General features: G+C 36.6%; 1 protein-coding gene across 3 annotated transcripts in view; it reads left to right on the top strand.

The window, feature by feature from the left end:
* The window catches only part of LOC115451385 (1-phosphatidylinositol 4,5-bisphosphate phosphodiesterase), an 87,264-nt gene that overhangs the window by 25,210 nt on the left and 43,522 nt on the right, over positions 1 to 18,532 (top strand). For 2 of the 3 annotated variants that reach the window (XM_030179681.2, XM_037437625.1), the window contains exons 1-3: positions 1,735 to 1,838; positions 9,496 to 9,612; positions 13,510 to 13,623. In XM_030179681.2, coding sequence (XP_030035541.1) covers positions 9,556 to 9,612; positions 13,510 to 13,623 — 171 coding nt within the window. In that variant the 5' untranslated portion in view covers positions 1,735 to 1,838; positions 9,496 to 9,555. Of the gene's footprint in view, positions 1 to 1,734; positions 1,839 to 9,495; positions 9,613 to 13,509; positions 13,624 to 18,532 lie in introns of those variants that run through there. The other variant, XM_037437624.1, reaches the window with a different exon arrangement.

Below are 18,532 nucleotides of genomic sequence, written 5' to 3'. Positions count from 1 at the left end.
GTAAAACTTGCCTATAGAATTCAAATTCTGCAAGTTTTCTTGCTAATCTCAACCATCTCACTTAACGGCTTGAATAACGCAACGTCCAATCGTCATTATTTTAATTCTAGTATACATTTACAATCCGGTGTTTTAATATGTATAAAAAAACAGAATCAATACCCAAGACCTATTGAAAGATCAAGATGTCTATTTCTGCCACCAAGCATTAGTGTGTCGTCACTGTTGTGTTCAGGTTTGAAGAACATTGTAGCCAATGTAACTACTAGGTATAATAAGACTTAACATCTCATGTCTCAGGATGGCGAGCGCAGTGAAATGCCAAACAATACTTTGTAATTCAAGGTGTTGGATGGTGTTTCTACTGTTTATGGGCGGTCATATCACTTAGCATCAGGCGCACGGCAAATCTCGTCTCGTCATGCAAAACAATAAACTAAAAGAAAAAAAACTAAAATTTCTAATATTTAAACAATTTTGTTTGTAAATTTATTTATACTTGCTAAAATATACGTTTAAACAATAATAAAACTTGATATTCTGTCTAGAATTGAATTCTCAAGAATTATTATGAAACTTAAAATATATTCTGGTAGCTGAGTTGAATTTCAACATGGATAAAGATAACATACTAACAATTTCTAAGAAATATTTATAAACTACTCTTAGATAGATATTCTACTCATGATAAACCAATCGCTATTGTTCATAAGCTGAGGAGTAATGCAAGCCAGCATAATGTTGGCGACTAAAAGAACTTTTATTTATAAGGGGTCCCGGCAAAGTATCCCTACTACACCTTATGGTAAGTGGAGTGGGGTCCAATAGAATGTCCAATAAATGATTACTCCTCGACAGTCGAGACAATTATGCCTACTATTACTGTCCTCGAGAAAAGCCTATACAATATACATACTTCATTCCATACATAGGAATATATATGTTGTCTAAAATAATATTCCTGATGAGGTAGAACAGCTAGTCTTCACAATGCTTATAACTGATGTCGTGTCAGCGGCGAATGAAATTCGTCACGCGAGCCACTGCTATTAAATAACTAGTTAGTGTAGAAACGATGGAATAATTTTGCCGCGCTTTTGTGATCAGGTCGTTTAACTTATTGTAATAAACACGCCTTCGTATACAGTAGCAACTCCACCCAGTTCTCGGGATTATAAAGCGATAGATGACGAAGCTACTCATTGAGGGATTCTCATAGTGGCTGTTATGTTAGCTGTAATGTTTAATACATAAGTTTTGAAATGCTGTTTGGTTGATATACGAATAGTTGATGTACACTTAGATGCTATTTAACGCTACACAATACTGGCTACTTCAGAACATAAATATGTCAGTCGTTAAATACTACTAGGTTTTTCTATTTAGTATGAGCTTGGAACGCAAAATTCGTGCTCGATATGGCGATAAGCTCGCCTGTCACAAACGACGGAATACGCATAGCGAAAAGTGGATGCACCAGATGCACCTCTGCCTATCCCTTCGGATATAAAAGGCGTCTTTGTCAATTCATCAAGACTACCATTTGCTAGTACAATAATTCCATTTATCTACATATTTATCAAACAATCCGAGAGTTCACAGTGTCGCTAAAACGATTACGTACCGTACCTAATTCAATAAAGAGAGAAGACCGGCAAATATATCCCATTATGGAACGACCTCGGACTGGTCTACAATCAAATTAGGTGCACGGCTTCCACTAACAGTATTGTGGAAATGAGGTTTTATGGTTTGTTATAAGATCATCTTATTCAGAGTTAGAGCAGGTCTAGTACTCTGTGAATGCTGAGGGAGAATAGACGCTAAGTTTACCATAGGTGAGTCTTTTGATAACATTTCTTATCGCTCACCAAACTGAAACTTAACGTGAGAATAATTCGCATTCTTACAATGAAGACCTATAAAATAGATTTTTTTATATATTTTTTGGACGAAAATTACTGTTTTAATAAATTTTCATAGAAAGTAATACTTGGTTAACTATTTAACGTATTTAAAATTGCAAATTGTCAGTCGAAATTTCGATATTTGCTGTTTTATGTGAAAAATATCATCATCGTCATCAGCCGCAGGATGTCCACTGCTGAACATGGGCCTCCCCCAAAGATTTCCAGATCGACCTATTGTAAGCGACCCGCATCCAGCAATCTCCTGCGACTTCTATGAGGTCATCTCTTCACCTCGTGGATGGACAGATAAAAAATAACATATGTGAATATTACTCCTATAACTAACGTCTTCGGTATTACGACATACTAAAAAAGTAACTATAGTTCATAATTTATTGCCAACAACTATTTCATAATTTCGTTTTTGTTACTTCCAAAATTTCTTTGCGAATTAAGCAATAATCTCTGCTAAAGACTCCAAGCTTAAATAATATGCATGTAGTCGATTCTGTTGCTATGTCAAGTCACACTGATATTTTGATAAAATCTGTCTACACAACATCTTAAACACGGCTGATATTCTCAAACCGCTCTACAACAAAGTTTCAAGCCTACTTACATTAAAATTAAAAATATTCCCGCAATTACGGCCTCGTTTAACTTGAAGTGTTTTCGAAAATAATTGAGTACTTCTGCTTATTTGAAGTACACGTGATGTGGATTAATGGTTTCGTTTTTATTGAAATATGGTATTTATTTCATATTTTAATAATATACTTTTAAATATACCTTAACTGGAAACAGAAGAAACAATTCCCAGAACCTTAGAATACACAATACCAATGTTTGAAATATATTAAAAAGTATTGCGCTCGTCAACCAGACATATTAGATGTTAATCTTAAGTCTCATTATGTTGAGTCATTGCAAGGGCTCAAATGCACCCAAAACATTATTTGGACTTAATTCTTGTATATATTACGAAGTCTAAGTTTACCTGCCTTCTACCTAGACGGACTCTAGCATACATACGAAAAATGAGAAGTAACAATTGACTTTTTGTTCTAAAATACTTAATTTTAAGTGGACTACGAGGCTGATCTAAAACTAAGTTTCAAGCACATTTTTTTTATAAAACATCTCTTTTTTGTCCGGAGCCAAAATTATGGATAAAAAACATACGTAAATATTGGATATTGTAATGTATGGAGAGAGCCAACTCGGAATTCATTTAAATAATTTATCTCTAAGGATTTAATATTTAGTAACAGCTTACACGAATAAATGCATATCGATTAGTGTCATAATGGTCACCTTTAAATACTTTTGCCGCGAGTTTAAACACTTTTATTTTTGCCGTATTATTTTTTTTTCTATTCAAGCACGGGAAAGTGAGCCCATTGCACCTAATGGTAAGAGTGGGGTCCAATAGAATGTCGACTGATGAGAGATGGTTACCCTTCGACAGTCGACACAATTATGGCGGCCTGTTGGAACCATACAAACCCAGGCTGATCCCGGAACGCGACACACTTACGTGAGCTATGACGGGTGTTAACACCTTGTGTACGGTGGTTATCCGGACATAATATATCCTACCACGAACAAAAAAGTTTGCTGATTTGATAAAAATAATTTACTTAATACTAAGGTAGATTCTGCAATGCTCATTTGTAGTACAATTAATCCACATTGGTATTATAAATTTGGAAATAACTTCGTTAAGCTTGAACGGCTAAACAACTAAGCCGATTATCATGAGTGTACGCAGTACAAAGTAAGCTGGCAGAAGAAAGGAAATGGGTTGCTTTTACCCTCGAAAATACAACTGAACTTTTGAACCTATAAAGGTTTTCCAAAAGCCGCAAACAACAATTATATAATAAATGTGTGAAGATGTCCGTACGTTTAATCAATGACCCGTGTGACCTTTGGATGGATAACGATGCACAAATTAATTCTGTGGAATATTTTTTTCCACGGAGACTAGCGAGTTAAGTCGCGTGCCATAACTAGTCATGGATAAATATTATTTATTTACCCAAACATTGTCTCGCCCAGATACACAAACACCATACATTAGTGATTTATCTGTCGACCTTGTAAAGTGTAATGACATGTTAAAATAAACTTGAATGGATTTACTGAATTGTAAAGGCGTGGATAGGGTTGTCAGAACATTTTATAGTTAAAAATTCATTTCGCAATAAATATATTTTTTAAAATAAAATAAATTAAATACAGAAAACATTAAATAAAGTAAACAATTACCTAAATTTAAAACTAGTCCACACAAAAAAAATGGGTGGAATTTTTTTATCGCAATATATATTTTGTATGCCATTGACATTGATTATTTTCAATGCATGCTTGTTACAGGTCTACAATGTGCCTTTTCTCAATTGTTTTTAATACCTAGAACTCTTTTGCTATTTTCTATGGATGATTACTTACCACTGAGTGAACAGCGCTCATTTTCTAGTCGCCAGTTCATACAAGTAACAAATACCTATGATTAATCCGAGTATTCCATAAAGCGGTTTTATGTAGATATAACGATATTTTCGCATATTTGGCAGAAGTCCAAAAATAGAGAGGAGTAATAAATTCGGAAAAAGCCTTCCTACAATTTTTTTTCGGTATATTAGAAACCAAAAAATTTGAATTACTATTTTTTTTTTTATTTAAGTTTATATTTTTTTTTTAAGTTTTACCTTGCACTAGTTTTGCTCGCGGTTTGATTCGTGAAAGTTTTCCGGGATTAAAGTCCCAATGTATATTTTAACGGGATAAAAGTAGCCTAAGTCCTAGTATCCTATGTCCATCCTTCGGTAGTTTTTGTATTTATCACATTCAGACACAGACAGACGCGGCAGGGGACTTTGGTTTATAATATGTGAGGATACTACGTTATTGGCTTTTTTGACTTTTCACTAAACTTAGGTGGCAACCCTAGTTGTCATGGGCGGTAGGCGTGCCCTGGCCACGTGACGGACCTCGTGTCTCCCAGAACCCTCACGTGTGTAGGTAGCAAATTAGAAACATCAATATACGTCATTACCAAGTCCGTGACGTCATTTATTTGCATTTAACCCTTCTTTGATTAAGACAGGTATCATAATATCAGCCCTGTATTATATACTGTCCCATTGTTGGGCACAGGCCTCCACTACTACTGAGAGGGATTAGGCCTTAGTCACCACGCTGGCCCAGTACGGATTGGAAGACTTCACACACCCTCGAAAATTGCTATAGAGAATTTCTCAGGTGTGCAGGATTCCTCACGATGTTTTCATTCACCGTTACCAAGACAGGTATCATGCAGGTAATAAAATACTTCGTTAATTTTCTAAAGTACTCAGGTGCCACGCATTTATAGAATATTGGCCACATCATCAATGTAAGAGCATGTAAACGAGAACTAAGAACTCCATTAGGCGCGCTGCGGAGCTGGGAAGTTCGTAATGCGTCCAGACCGCCTCTAATGGCTCCCGGGACTGCGGTCCACCCTGTACCGACCTTTGATTAAATGGATTTCAATAGAGAATAGTGAGGAGAACTAGTGAAGGTGAGATTTTCATTTGAACATTGCAATTATCGCTTTATCTGTGAAGGCTTTAAGGGTCTTTTATTTATGAATTTGGAAATGGAATCGTATTAATCCACTGTGGAAGCAATAGGGCTAATTGTTGATTAGTTGGGGAACTTTATTAGGAATGGAATAACACTATTATAAATGGAATAGTTTGTAAAGATATTTGTTAGAAGTTAACGCAACATTTTGGCACTGATTAACATACATTAATACGTTTTTATCTGTTGCATTAGGACAGAGTGGGAGTAAAAGCAACGGAATAAAAAATACACGCAAATATAGCATCTATTATAATAGACGACATATTCCAAAAGAATAAAGCAAAATACCGCGAAACTGGGCCACCAGGAACTCCGCTATTAAATTGAAAAAGATTCCTTGAAAATAGCCGAGACAAAGGGCCGCGGTGCAATGAGGTCTGCGGCTAAAGTTGCTAATAGTTCTTTTGTGCGAGTTATTCTAGTGTAGAGTGGTGGATTTTTTTATACAATAAATGACGAGCCAAGCAAACTTCGGACGAGCTAATTGCCTACAGACCAAGAAGTTCGTATCGTAAAGTACATTGCGTTCGTTATCCTGACATTAGATGTATATGTTGGTCTCATAAATTATTCACGATTCGAGAAGTGTTTGTATAATGCTTTGACAAGAATAGACGAAGCCGTAAGTAAGAACACTAGTCGCTGTTTATTGGATCCAAAAATAAATACATATATCTTATTTTTCATTTCAAATTCTGAGATTGAAGATTGTCATATAAAAAGTTTGCGCTCATGCAATGGTTACTCAATGTAATGTGAAATAGCAAAACACCAATGTACAATATTAGATTTGCACGTCTTTAATGAGCAGATTTACATATTTTTAAGGGCGCTGACATCTCACACGGATATCTCAAATAAGACAACGACTTGTTACCAATTGGCAAGAGGTTTTGAAGCAGAAATATCACCCTAATGTACAGTCTATAATTAACTATACTGTTTATTATTTCAAATATTCTTTTCTACACATTCATAGCTTATTAAAACAACTAATATCAAAATACCGCGCGCAATTCTTTTAAAAGCAGCAAGACACTCGCGTTTGTATAATTTGTAAGACGTGTAGAATATGCAAACATTGATTTTGTAACGTTAAAGCACTAGAATTATGCACAACGTTCTCTTTGTTATGAAAACATTTTGCAGAAATTGTAATGTTCATTTAACAATGGCTGCTTTACATATAAATATGCGTTTAAATGTTAAAGAAATGTAACAGCCATGTTATACTGATGGGTCGTCTAGTGATTTTGGATTCGACCATATAGAGTTTTGATTCCCAAAATGGTCTAGGTGAACCCCCAGAGGTCCACTGGAGACTCGATGGGAGTCTACTTTGGTGTGACCAAAATGGGTTTTCACAATTCGTAAGTGTGGGTCCACGAAAATTTATCTTGTTTTGATGGTAAAGAACTAAAATGTTGACTTGTCTTAAACTTCACCTATCAATGGAGGCACATAATATTTTAACAAGTTTTTTTTAATTAATTTCATTTATTCAAAAACTTGCATATGGTAGAGATTTAACCGCGGGTCCACAGGAACCAGCCAAATTTGTAAAGTATAAATAATAGTAAATATAATAATATCAGCCACGGGTCTCTTCTACTACTGAGAGGGATTATACTTTAGTCCACCACGCTGGCCTAGTGCGGATTGGTAGACTTCACACATCCTCGAAATTCCTATAGAGATGTGCAGGTTTCCTCACGATGTTTTTCCTTCACCGTTAAAGCGAACGATAAATTCACAAAGAATACACACATGATTTTTTAGAAAAGTCAGAGGTGTGTGTCCTTGGGATTTGAACCTGCGGACATTCGTCTTAGCAGACCGTTCCGCACTAGGCTATCGCCGCTTGTAAAGTGGTCGATGAGAAAAAAGTTTGAGAACGTTTGGGAAGGAGACTAGACTGTCTCCTTATATCATAAGATGAAACGGTACAGACTATCCCTTCGTCGATAAAGACATGCCACATGATTAATAATACATCATGTAATCCCTCAAACTGCGCAGTCATGAATCAATATCGTCAATAAGGATAATCCTACCGGAAGGTCGTTGACCGGCTATCGGCCGACCCGAAATCCCCCAGATCTTGCTAATTTCGCCCGAGCAGTAAACGTCAGAGATCAGTCTTGGGGATTAAGTGAAACGATTTTTTCTCGCGTCAGCTACTAGGGTACGTTGACCTCGGTTACTGTGGAGACTTATTGCAAATAGTTTGTTGGCTTCGTGAAAAATTATACGTGGTGCTAACTTGCTAGGTATTGGGTAATGATCTTGACACAGGATAGTCCTGACTCAGAAAATAATTCGATTTAAACCGTAATATTAAATACAAAAAGTTGATTTTTGTATTTGCATATGTGTTTTTATAAATGTAATTTTGAGGCACATTTAACGCTTATTTGACAAGCTAAAAAGCGTAGAACTTTAGACAATTGGTATTATATTAAACAATTTTCTTGAAACTCAAAACGAATTTACAGACTTTAACCATTGCGTGCAAGAGATACGAGGTCACCTAACCCTGGGGTCGGGACCCGCAGATAAACTGCAGTTACGAGAAAGCGTGCCTTGCCACCAGCTAATTGGCCAAACGATTGAAACTAATGTTCGGTTTGTAATACTAGCAACCACTTCACCCGTATGAAAAGCATTTAGCTATAAAAGTCTCTTAAACACTGGAAGACGATAGCGCCATACATTTAAAAAAGAGAAGAAAATAATAATAATAATACCATTTTTTTAATAAAAAGTAGCTTATGTTAATACATTAGATTAATATCTAGGTTATGGTCAACACGTGTGACAAACTTCATCCAAATCCCGTCCTATTTTTTTTCGTTTACTTCTAACAAACTTCTGAACATTTTCACAAACTTTCGCATTTATAAGCAAGATAAGATTGTCTAGTTTTATAAATGGAGTTTGTGCCCGATATGACGATAGTCTCGCCTCCCCTCGTCATGCGACGGAACACACATAAGTGGGTGCCCTAGTTACACCTCTGCCTACCTCTTTAGGGATAAAGGAGGGATGTATTGTGTGTGTAAATTTAAATATCTAATGACATTTGGATTAGGTTGAGGCTATTCACCGGCAACATGTTTGTTACAAAACTAATGTACTACTCAACTGAAGTTGACTTGCTGAAGCAACAGTGTCATAGTACTGTAGATTTTTCAGCAACAACCTTATACTGCGTTATACTTAGTACATCATATAGGATATATTCTATTTACTTCACCTATTTATAATAAATGTATTTATATGAGCGGTACTCGTTATGTCGCAATGCTAATCGCGTCTCATTATTTTTATAACCTCAATAAAATTGCCGCGAAGGTCGCCCGCTCGACTATGTGCTGTAACCACTTATCCGACATCTTTGATGTTAATCCCACAAATGTTGACAAACCTCATATGCAGGGTCATGTAACGAACAAGGGTTTTGAGGTCAAAGGTTTTGGGACTGTTCGAGGATGACTGAAGAAGTTATTTGACGTTTCATAACAGCCAAAATTTTTTAATTGCCTGTGTTGTTACATTGATCTGATTAGATGATCACACTGCCAGAATGAATGTAGGTTCTGAGACGGTTCATCACAATGCGTCATAACAATTTTGTTGATGTCTACCGCTTAAAATAAAAATACAAAATATCTAAGAGACTACAATTTCGAATACCATTTTAATCAAACCATTTAACCTTTCTATAATTATAGTATTACTAATCTATACCGCGTGTGTATATCCGGTACAAACAGGCCGGCATAATTGTGACTAATGGCGAGCGGTGATCATCTCTCTCCAGCAGACCTTCTATCTGGACTACACCTTACCATCAGGTGCAGTGGTGGCACTTAGTCGTGCCAGTAAAAATCTACATATCATTGCATAATCACGACTCATAATAATAGGCACTATTCGTTGTCTCCAGGGTGCGCCCAAGAATGCCCTGCTGAAGTAGGAGTGAGGGCGCGCACACACTCGGCTCACCATGACGAAGAAGTTCGAGTTTAACTGGCAGATCCCGGTCCCGGAACCTTTGCTGCAGGTCAGTAAAACTAGGATTGACTTTTTTTGTATCCGATTGGATACTGATCGTACTATTGGTGATAACCATGTAGCTTGTGATGGATTGTATGCTTGGTCCAACAGCGTATACCCAGAAGATAAACATGATTCTGGTGATATACATCGAAGAGAGGCTTGGCAACATTGATGCCGCATCCTCTTTCGTTACAGACATAAGATGCCACATAACTTGCAGTCATTATATTGCCTTAAAATTTTAATGAAAACGTTTGATCTTTGTCTAATATACTAATATAAATAGACAATGCTACCTATCCAAACTATCTAACTATAGCTACTTGTTAATATAAACTAAGATCAATAAAGACGCATTGAGGTACAACAAACACCTCAATAGACACAAGATGTTTGTGACGGCTCGAGACACTGAACTGTGCACGTCGACATTCATCGGAGATCGCTGTTTACTGTTTACAGAGGGTCGCACACTCCCACGCAGGCGGTAGTACTGACAGCGGGCGGAGATGTAGCGAGAATAACCTTCCTTAAGGGCTGATTTTTAATCAACAAGAGTTCTTCGTAAGATAAAATGTTACATGAACAAACTAAAAATGGCATTTTAAACTATATTATGATTGATGCCTCACTTTTATATTTAGCAAGGTTATAATGCTTAATTGTTTGGCTTAGGATCGGAAAAATCGGCATTAATAAAATTCTTAACATGTTTGAATCGCTGAAACAATTAAAGCATTATGTTTGATATGAGTTGTTAAGGTTATAATGCTTAAGTTTGATTGGCTTCGGATCGCGAAAATTGGCCATTAAACAAATTCTATCATTTTTAAATCGCAGTTACAATTCAAGCATTATGTAAGTTGTTTAACTTTTATTTTATTGACCAGTACGGCGATTTACTCATTCTTTAATTTGCAAACTCAGATCTAACACTATTAAGTACATGTGCAAATCTTTACTATAATAAACAGATTTCCTCCCGTTGTTTTTCACATATCTCCCGCTGACAGTACGACCGCTACTGCAAGCCCTCTCACCTCGTAATCTGAATCAATCACACGCGAACACTGATAACATTATCAACACGCTTGTTTGTGTGTTCGTTGATAACCTATATTTAGTTTATTATTTATAGGACTATTTTCGATGGAGTACTTTTTAACAGACTTGAATAGGTGTATTCTATGAGTTATGATCCGTTTATAGATAATGGTAATGCTTACCATCAGGCTAGTGACTTGCTCTTATTTAGAAATATACAAACCTTCCTTTATCAATAACAATACTACGCGAATAGATGAACTCCGCAATGATTATAGTTATTGATACGTGTCGTCGATTGCATCAATAATATTCGATGGAATCAATTGTGCTCTTCTGGGCGGGCCGCAATAACCTGCCAAATTACATGGGCATTCAAATTCACTATTTTAGGTAGGTATCTAAAAGTAACTGAATAAGAGCTATTTTGTTTAATTCAGAGATTATGAGTATGTTTTGATTAACAGTTCTTCAATACCTGAATGTGCCCAAGCTTGCTGGGAAATTACCTCCAGTATTAAGAGAAAAACAATGAAAAATTAGAATTTAGTGCGACTATACAACTCTTCACATTTACTGAATGACAGACTCAACGCGTAACAACGTAAACGGGTGTCTCCTGTCTTAAAACATAACATTTGGACACAATTTATAAAATCAGCATTATAAAGGATTTTTGAAAATTCATAACCTAGGAGATCAAATACCAGCGAGGATACACCTTTAAAAAAATGTTTAAAAGTCTTGTGCGGTAGATGATATAATGATGAAAATGATACAAAATATATCCATCAACAAGACAGGTCCTCTATTCTATAATGAAAACATAAACACGAAAATTCCGTACCGCAATCCAGAATTATTACTGGATACAATGCGTAAACACGGAGAGATGGACCGCGTGGCGTTTGATGCTTGGCCCAACGCCACCGGCCGCCACCCAACATCTACTATCAAATGTGAAAGTTTGCGAAGACGTTTCATGTTTTGTAAAGAAATCACGCATACAATTCTGAACGGATTTAGATGGAGTTTTAGCACACTTATATACCAATTTTTACATGATATTCAGGCTTATTTTTAAATCGGGAAAGTAGATAGTGATTGTTTTGTTCCGGTAAGATATTTACGTAGACGGAATCGGGAGTAAAAGCTAGTATCATATAAATTAACAGACAAACCGACAGGTGATAGCCGCGCATTTGTTATGCTTGGCTAACGTTTATATGCAAGTGAATGACGAGACATACAAGTCGTCCATCTGAAGCGCCACGCCAAGCGCCAACCATTTTTTTATACACGGAAAAGTGATACTACTGCACCTCATAGTAAGGAGTGAGGTCCAATAGAATGCCGACTGACATGAAATGATTACCCCTCGGCAGTCGACACAATTATGCCGGCCTGTTCGAACTGTATATACACAGTCTGATCCCGGAACGCGACACACGTACGTGGGCCACTATGGCAGGTTTAACACCTTGTGTACGGTGGTCGCTATCTGGACGGATATAAAATGTATACTACCAGCCAATGGACCTATAAACAATAGAAATAGATTATTGAAAGACATACAACCCAACATAGAACCTCCTCTTCGAAGTCTATTAAAAGATACCTAAATGCACTGCTTTACCTGGAGATAATTTATGTGAGAATTCATGTCAAAATGCCACAGTGTTTGTACACTGCTGCTTGGCGGTAAGATATGTAAAGCGGTTATACATTCAGTAAAGAATTTTCGTATATGACAAACCTATAATTCAGTGAGTGTAGAGTATTTTCAAAAAAAGTTATATCTGTTAGAAGAAAAAAATATAAAATGTATATTTTTTTCGATCACGGTCTAAGTAACATCGAAGCCATACTATGAAAACTTTTGTTTAATAATAATATCAGCCCTGTATTATATACTGTCCCACTGCTGGGCTCGGGCCTCCTCTACTACAGAGAGGGAATAGCCCTTAGTCCACCACGCTGGCCTAGTGCGGATTGGTAGACTTCACACACCTTCGAAATTCCTATAGAGAACTTCTCAGATGTGCAGGTTTCCTCACGATGTTTTCCTTCACCGTTAAAGCGAACGATAAATTCACAAAGAATGCACACATGATTTTTTAGAAAAGTCAGAGGTGTGTGCCCTAGGGATTTGAACCTGCGGACATTCGTCTCGGCAGACCGTTCCATACCCAACTAGGCTATCGTCGCTTTTAACTTTTGTTTATCATCCTAATATTCCTTAAAGGTCCAAAAGCCAAATTAAATCCCGCAGCTCAAGGTCTTATAATGTTTTGACTAGAAAGCGTTGACGTGATAACCATTGGCTATTCTTAGGATGCAGTTTCCGGAATGAACTCAAAGCTGTTGAATTGAAACATCTGAACCATGGGATTATTTCATACTAACTGTATGTCCGGTGGAATTAAATACCCTCAGGAGATAATCTTCGTTCTTACCTTCCTTACATAAGGAATATGCAAAGGCTAGAGTTCCCGTTTGTTTTTCAATTAATAGTAAGAATTTCAGCAGAATATTTCCACGCGGAATAGATATTGATAATATACCTTTCATTATATCTACGAATTTATCACATGGCCTATAATTTATTTGTGATAAAATAGATGGTACGTACGTAGATCCTACATGTACTTTCTGAAGACCTAATTTAATGATATTGACCGACAATACAAGCGAGTCTCAGCCTGGTAGTCATCATGCCATACCATTCGTAGTACCTGGTTGGAACATCAGTCAGCAATCCCACTGCACCCAAATATGTACCTCTTAACATTATTAATAGTTCCATTGGATCTAGACCTAGTATTGGAGATATCTACATGGATCTCGCTTGTTCCAGGGCGCTGTCTTCGACAGATGGACTGAAGAGAAGGACAACACCGAGTTTGAACAGAACTGCACCTTCAAGGTCGACGAGTATGGCTTCTTTATATACTGGAAGAGCGAGGGACGGGTGAGTACGAAACTGATATCAATATTAATATTCTAAACAGGAAAAGGTTGTGACTTTTGTTTGTAGAGCCTAATCTCTGGAATTATTGAACCAATTTCGAAAATTCTTTCTTTAATAGGAAGCTACACTACTCCCGACTACTAGTTGGCTAATTTGTATCCTGGGAAAATATCAATCTCGAAAAAACTTTTTACGCCTGCGGAGCTTCAGGCAAAAGCTGCTTATGTACAAAAACAAGGAATCAAAAACCAAAATCAAATTCTCTAGTCCAAATTATTAACATAATTTTAAATATATTTTGTCTTTTACTCGTACAAATGATAGCCTTCCTAGGATTCAGTTTTAGTTTCCTAATCCGTTCAATTTCGATAAGGACCAAAGTTGCTAAGTTTAAGACCTCTGTTACATTATTGACCTGTGAAACAGTTTTTCAACGGCCCTGCTCAATTCTTTGTATAAACGGCAGACGATACCTATATCAGTTAGTCCAGCACAATTATAGGCTTATCATAAAGATTCCTAAACGAAATTTGTATGTTTTAAAATTTCCCTCAATTGCTGAGTAGTTACTGCCATGACATAAGATATACTCATAAAAACATCCAGCTACCAGTGGCGAAATATAAATAATTCTGAAAATGAACTCGAAACAACATAACAACATATAGGTATAATGATTTCTTATGTTTACGCGAAAGTTATACATTGAAATAAAACTATTTTACATTTTAATTTTCTGTCGACGTTTCGAAAACTTTGCAGTCTCTACGGTCACGGGTAACCCCTCCTCAGAAAATAGTTTTATTTCAACAAAACATAGGTATTAATTTGCATAAATTCGTTCTGCAAATCGTTCTGATGATAATTAAATTCTACATGAATTCTATATAAAGGCACAGACACCACATACTACACCATCACACGATCAGAAGTCACACCGTATTCTTCAACAATTGATTGTTTGCCATCACAGATACAAAGACAAATATATAATTTGCATGGTTCAATGGTGCCAACACCAGATAAACCGCATCAATTTCTGCAAATATATTTCATTTCGTCGATGGTGGATCAGCTGAATGTGTGTTCACAAATGTTACAAAAAACAAAGCCATCTGGTGGCGAAACGGAGTTCGCCGGGTTTGGTAGTTCTATATAAAGGGAAGACGGCAGAAATCGGGTTATATGACCCTTTCACCACTCTCACCTACACAAACTCCAGCACTTTCCCTCAGCTGTAATTGGTACCAATCCTTTTCGGGGACAGCTGTTTAATAATTTGTATTTCAATTTGTAATAAAAGGTCAGTTCAGGTACCTGTGGAGCCTTGTTATTACCTTATTCAGACATCACTCGTGTGAATCTAATTTACGGGTATATTTTATTCACAACTCCGATTTAAAACGTAATGTCCAGTGTAAACAAATATGAACCAACATTTGAAATTAGTTTAATTTTATGTAAGATTGCTTTTCTGGTACTAGACTGGGTAATCATGATGGCTAGTAATTATTTAAGTTATAATTCATAAATTACACTTAGAGCCTGTGTCACGATGTTTGAGTAAACGCTAATAGCTGGTGGTAGGATATATTTTATTACCGCCTGGATAGCGACCACCGTACACAAGGTGTTATAACCCGCCATAGTGACCAACGTAAGTGTCGCCTTCCGGGATCAGACTGTGTATATACAGTTCGAACAGGCCGGCATAATTCTGTCGACTGCCGTGGGGTAATTATCTCATGTCAGTCGGAATTCTATTGGACCCCACTCCACTTACAATCTAGCGCAGTTGGGTCACTTTTCCGAAGCAATATAAAAAAAAATCGGATATAATATAGGGCGGCCAAATACAAAATTAAGCTCACAAATAAATGCACTTAGCATTAACTATCTTATATGTTTACTAGCGGATAAAACTTAAACATTGTAAAGCAGGCCCGTAGAAAAACATTGTTCGAAAATCGAACCTACTACTAACTATAACAAATTTTGCCGCAATCTTTTTTAACCTAAAGCGTAATTTCCTGCATGCAATAAATCTTCAAGAAAATAATAAAAAAGGCCATTGTTATTCCTTCCGCCTCTCTGGCCACCGAGGCAGCGCAATCAGGTCAGATGCTGCACCATAAAAAACCTAAAAGAAAGTCTATTATCGCGCCGCAGTAATCTAGTTACTTTGGGCTTCATCTACGGATCGGATAAAGAAAATTTGCCTTTTTCTAACAAAGAAAACCACGTGTTCAACAACTAATAGATGCGTTAACACTAACAGTAATATATTAAAAATTCTATACATGCATTTCGCTAGAAGTTTGGCAAGCTTCAAAACTTGCAGAAGTCAGCTTGCTGTCTTTGTTTACATGGTAAAAATCGCTTGCGGTAGTCAACTTCTGCAAGTTTTCTTGCTAATGCAACATATCAAAAATATATACTATGACGTGATAGGTTTCTCTATTTGGGGAGCCACTACTCAATCTGTATGTGCTGCCAAGCAGAACGCAACTATTGCATTTCATTCTAAAAAAAATAAGCTGGGATTGGGTTCTGTGTTACTTAACTTTGTCTAACATAATTATTAAACAGGGGTCATCCATATATTACGTGAAACGAAGTTTATAATTTTTTGACGCGTCCGTTTTTGTCACACGTAGTCAAATTTACGGAACTCCAACAGTGATGTCACATATTTTGCACTTTACACATACCTTATATGTATAGTCAGATATAATATATTTTTTTGTTTTTGTTTACAATTAGTCTTGTATATTTTAATACCGAATAATGTGCCAGATGACGCGACGCCACAAAACTTATTACCCTCCCCTTGATGGCCCCATAAACTAATTTCTAAATCAGTAAGAACTATTCAGGAGTGGGTACAGAACAGTCCCCGGCGCCAGTAGGTCAGGAAGGGTCCTTTGCATATTTAACGTCGGACTGCAGTGCGGCCGCTTCTATAATTCATTTACGGATAGTCATACGTTATCAGTAACAGTTGCATGGATAGTATGCTCTTTGATTTATTTACAATTATATGTACAATCAGACACTGTAGTAGTTGAACAAATTAAACAATTTAAAGGGCTTGCACATTGACTTCGTAATATGTTTTTTCTTTAAATTACATCAAGTATTTTCCAGTATAGAAGTCCCGCAATATATTTTCCCAGGATAGAAAGTAGCCTATGTCCTTCCCAAAGTCTGAAACTATCTCCATACGAAATGTCATTGAAATCCGTCGGGTAGTTATTGAGTTTATTGCGTTCAGGCGGGAAGACAAATGGTGCGGAGAACTTTTTTTTATAATAAATTTTTTATAACTTTTTAAAAGGAACAATTTCGTTATACCTTATGAATGGTATAGATAGATAATAAAATAGTAACAGGTCGATGTCTGTACTTTATAGATATAGAACCTAAAATAATATAAGGAATCTTTATTAGAACAACAGAAACCTAATCATTTATTTTAGAATATAGTTGTTAGTACACGCATAACGCAAAAACTACTGCATGCAATTCAATGTAGTTTTCACGAATATATTACTAGAGATTTAATCTAAAATATAAGCTCCATTTCGTCCCGGGAAATTATAAAGCGGGACTTTTGTCCCAAAAAACTTTGTCGCGCGGGCGGAACCGCTAGCAAGTTAGTTATGATATAAAATAGAAATATTTCTCTCTATGAGTAACTTTTAACCACGACAGCGTTTGAATTAAAGTTTGTTCCTGCAAATATCACAAATATAATGCAGCTTTTAGAATCCCGTTAGAATGTTGGGAATTGGGTCAGGAGTTTCAGAGACAACATGCAAACTTCATCTCTGTAATCCTACTGATATCGCAGATGCAATGTTTGTGAATGTGTTTGGATGTTTAGCACATATTGCAGTATTAGCATATTGGCTTATTCTATCACGGAAAATTATACAGCGACCCTTAGTAACTAAAATATTCAGGAACTTCTGTCCGAGCAAAGCAGCGAGCCTAGAATTTATTTATCTCGTTCTGTGCATAGAATTTAACAATCAGGTCAAGCCGGACGGAAAACTTTATCTGGACATTATTTTGCGTGACACTTTTGACTCTTGATAATGATTAACGACGTGTTACAAAGGATCCTTTGCTCGTGTGAGATGATATTCCCTACATTAAATAAAATGCTCCTACACAATTCTACCGTGGTAAAGAGTCCAATAGATAGTAGGTGACGAGAATATTATTACGTCGTAACAAAAATATGTACGATGCACCCGAACATTTTATTAACCTACCCTTCACAAGTGTAAGCAACTTTCCTTCAATTACAATCTATTCAAGATATGACGCATATAACCAAAGCAATTTTGTGTTACTACTACCTCGCATTGGCATTCGGGTTCTTACCTCTTTAGCATTTTGCAAGCGTTTTACAGGTCCCGACGCACCTGCGATCTCATTGGCTTGAAATTTACAGTTTAAAATGTTCCTTATTTTCTCCTGAGTTTACTTAATGGTGTAATTGAATAGTCCCACGAGATTGCTGCTCCTGGGTTCGAGTCCTTGGTCGGGTTAGCGGTGTTTTGATTTTTTGTTTAATTATAGTTACGAATGTGGTCGGACCAGGACACGGTGGATGCAGGCGGCATTCGACAGGTCCGTCTGAAAATGTTTTGGGGAAGCCTATGCCCAACAGTGGACTATATGTCTGATGATGATGATGATTCACAATGTGTATAGGCTAGCTTTCTAAAGCTATAATCAAAATACCTAACCCATTATAGGTGTAACACCTTTGCCTACCCCTAAGTGGCAAAAGGCGTTATTTTATAAATACCGACCGTAACAATGCAGTAATCCTAACTTGTAATATTTTTCTTTGTATCCACTTCACTTAACATCAGGTGCATTGAAGGTATTTTAC

The sequence above is a fragment of the Manduca sexta genome, chromosome 11 (assembly GCF_014839805.1).
Source record: "Manduca sexta isolate Smith_Timp_Sample1 chromosome 11, JHU_Msex_v1.0, whole genome shotgun sequence".
NCBI lineage: Eukaryota > Metazoa > Arthropoda > Insecta > Lepidoptera > Sphingidae > Manduca > Manduca sexta.
The sequence above is the reverse complement of the archived record's forward strand: the minus strand, read 5'-3'. Positions and strand labels throughout refer to the sequence as shown.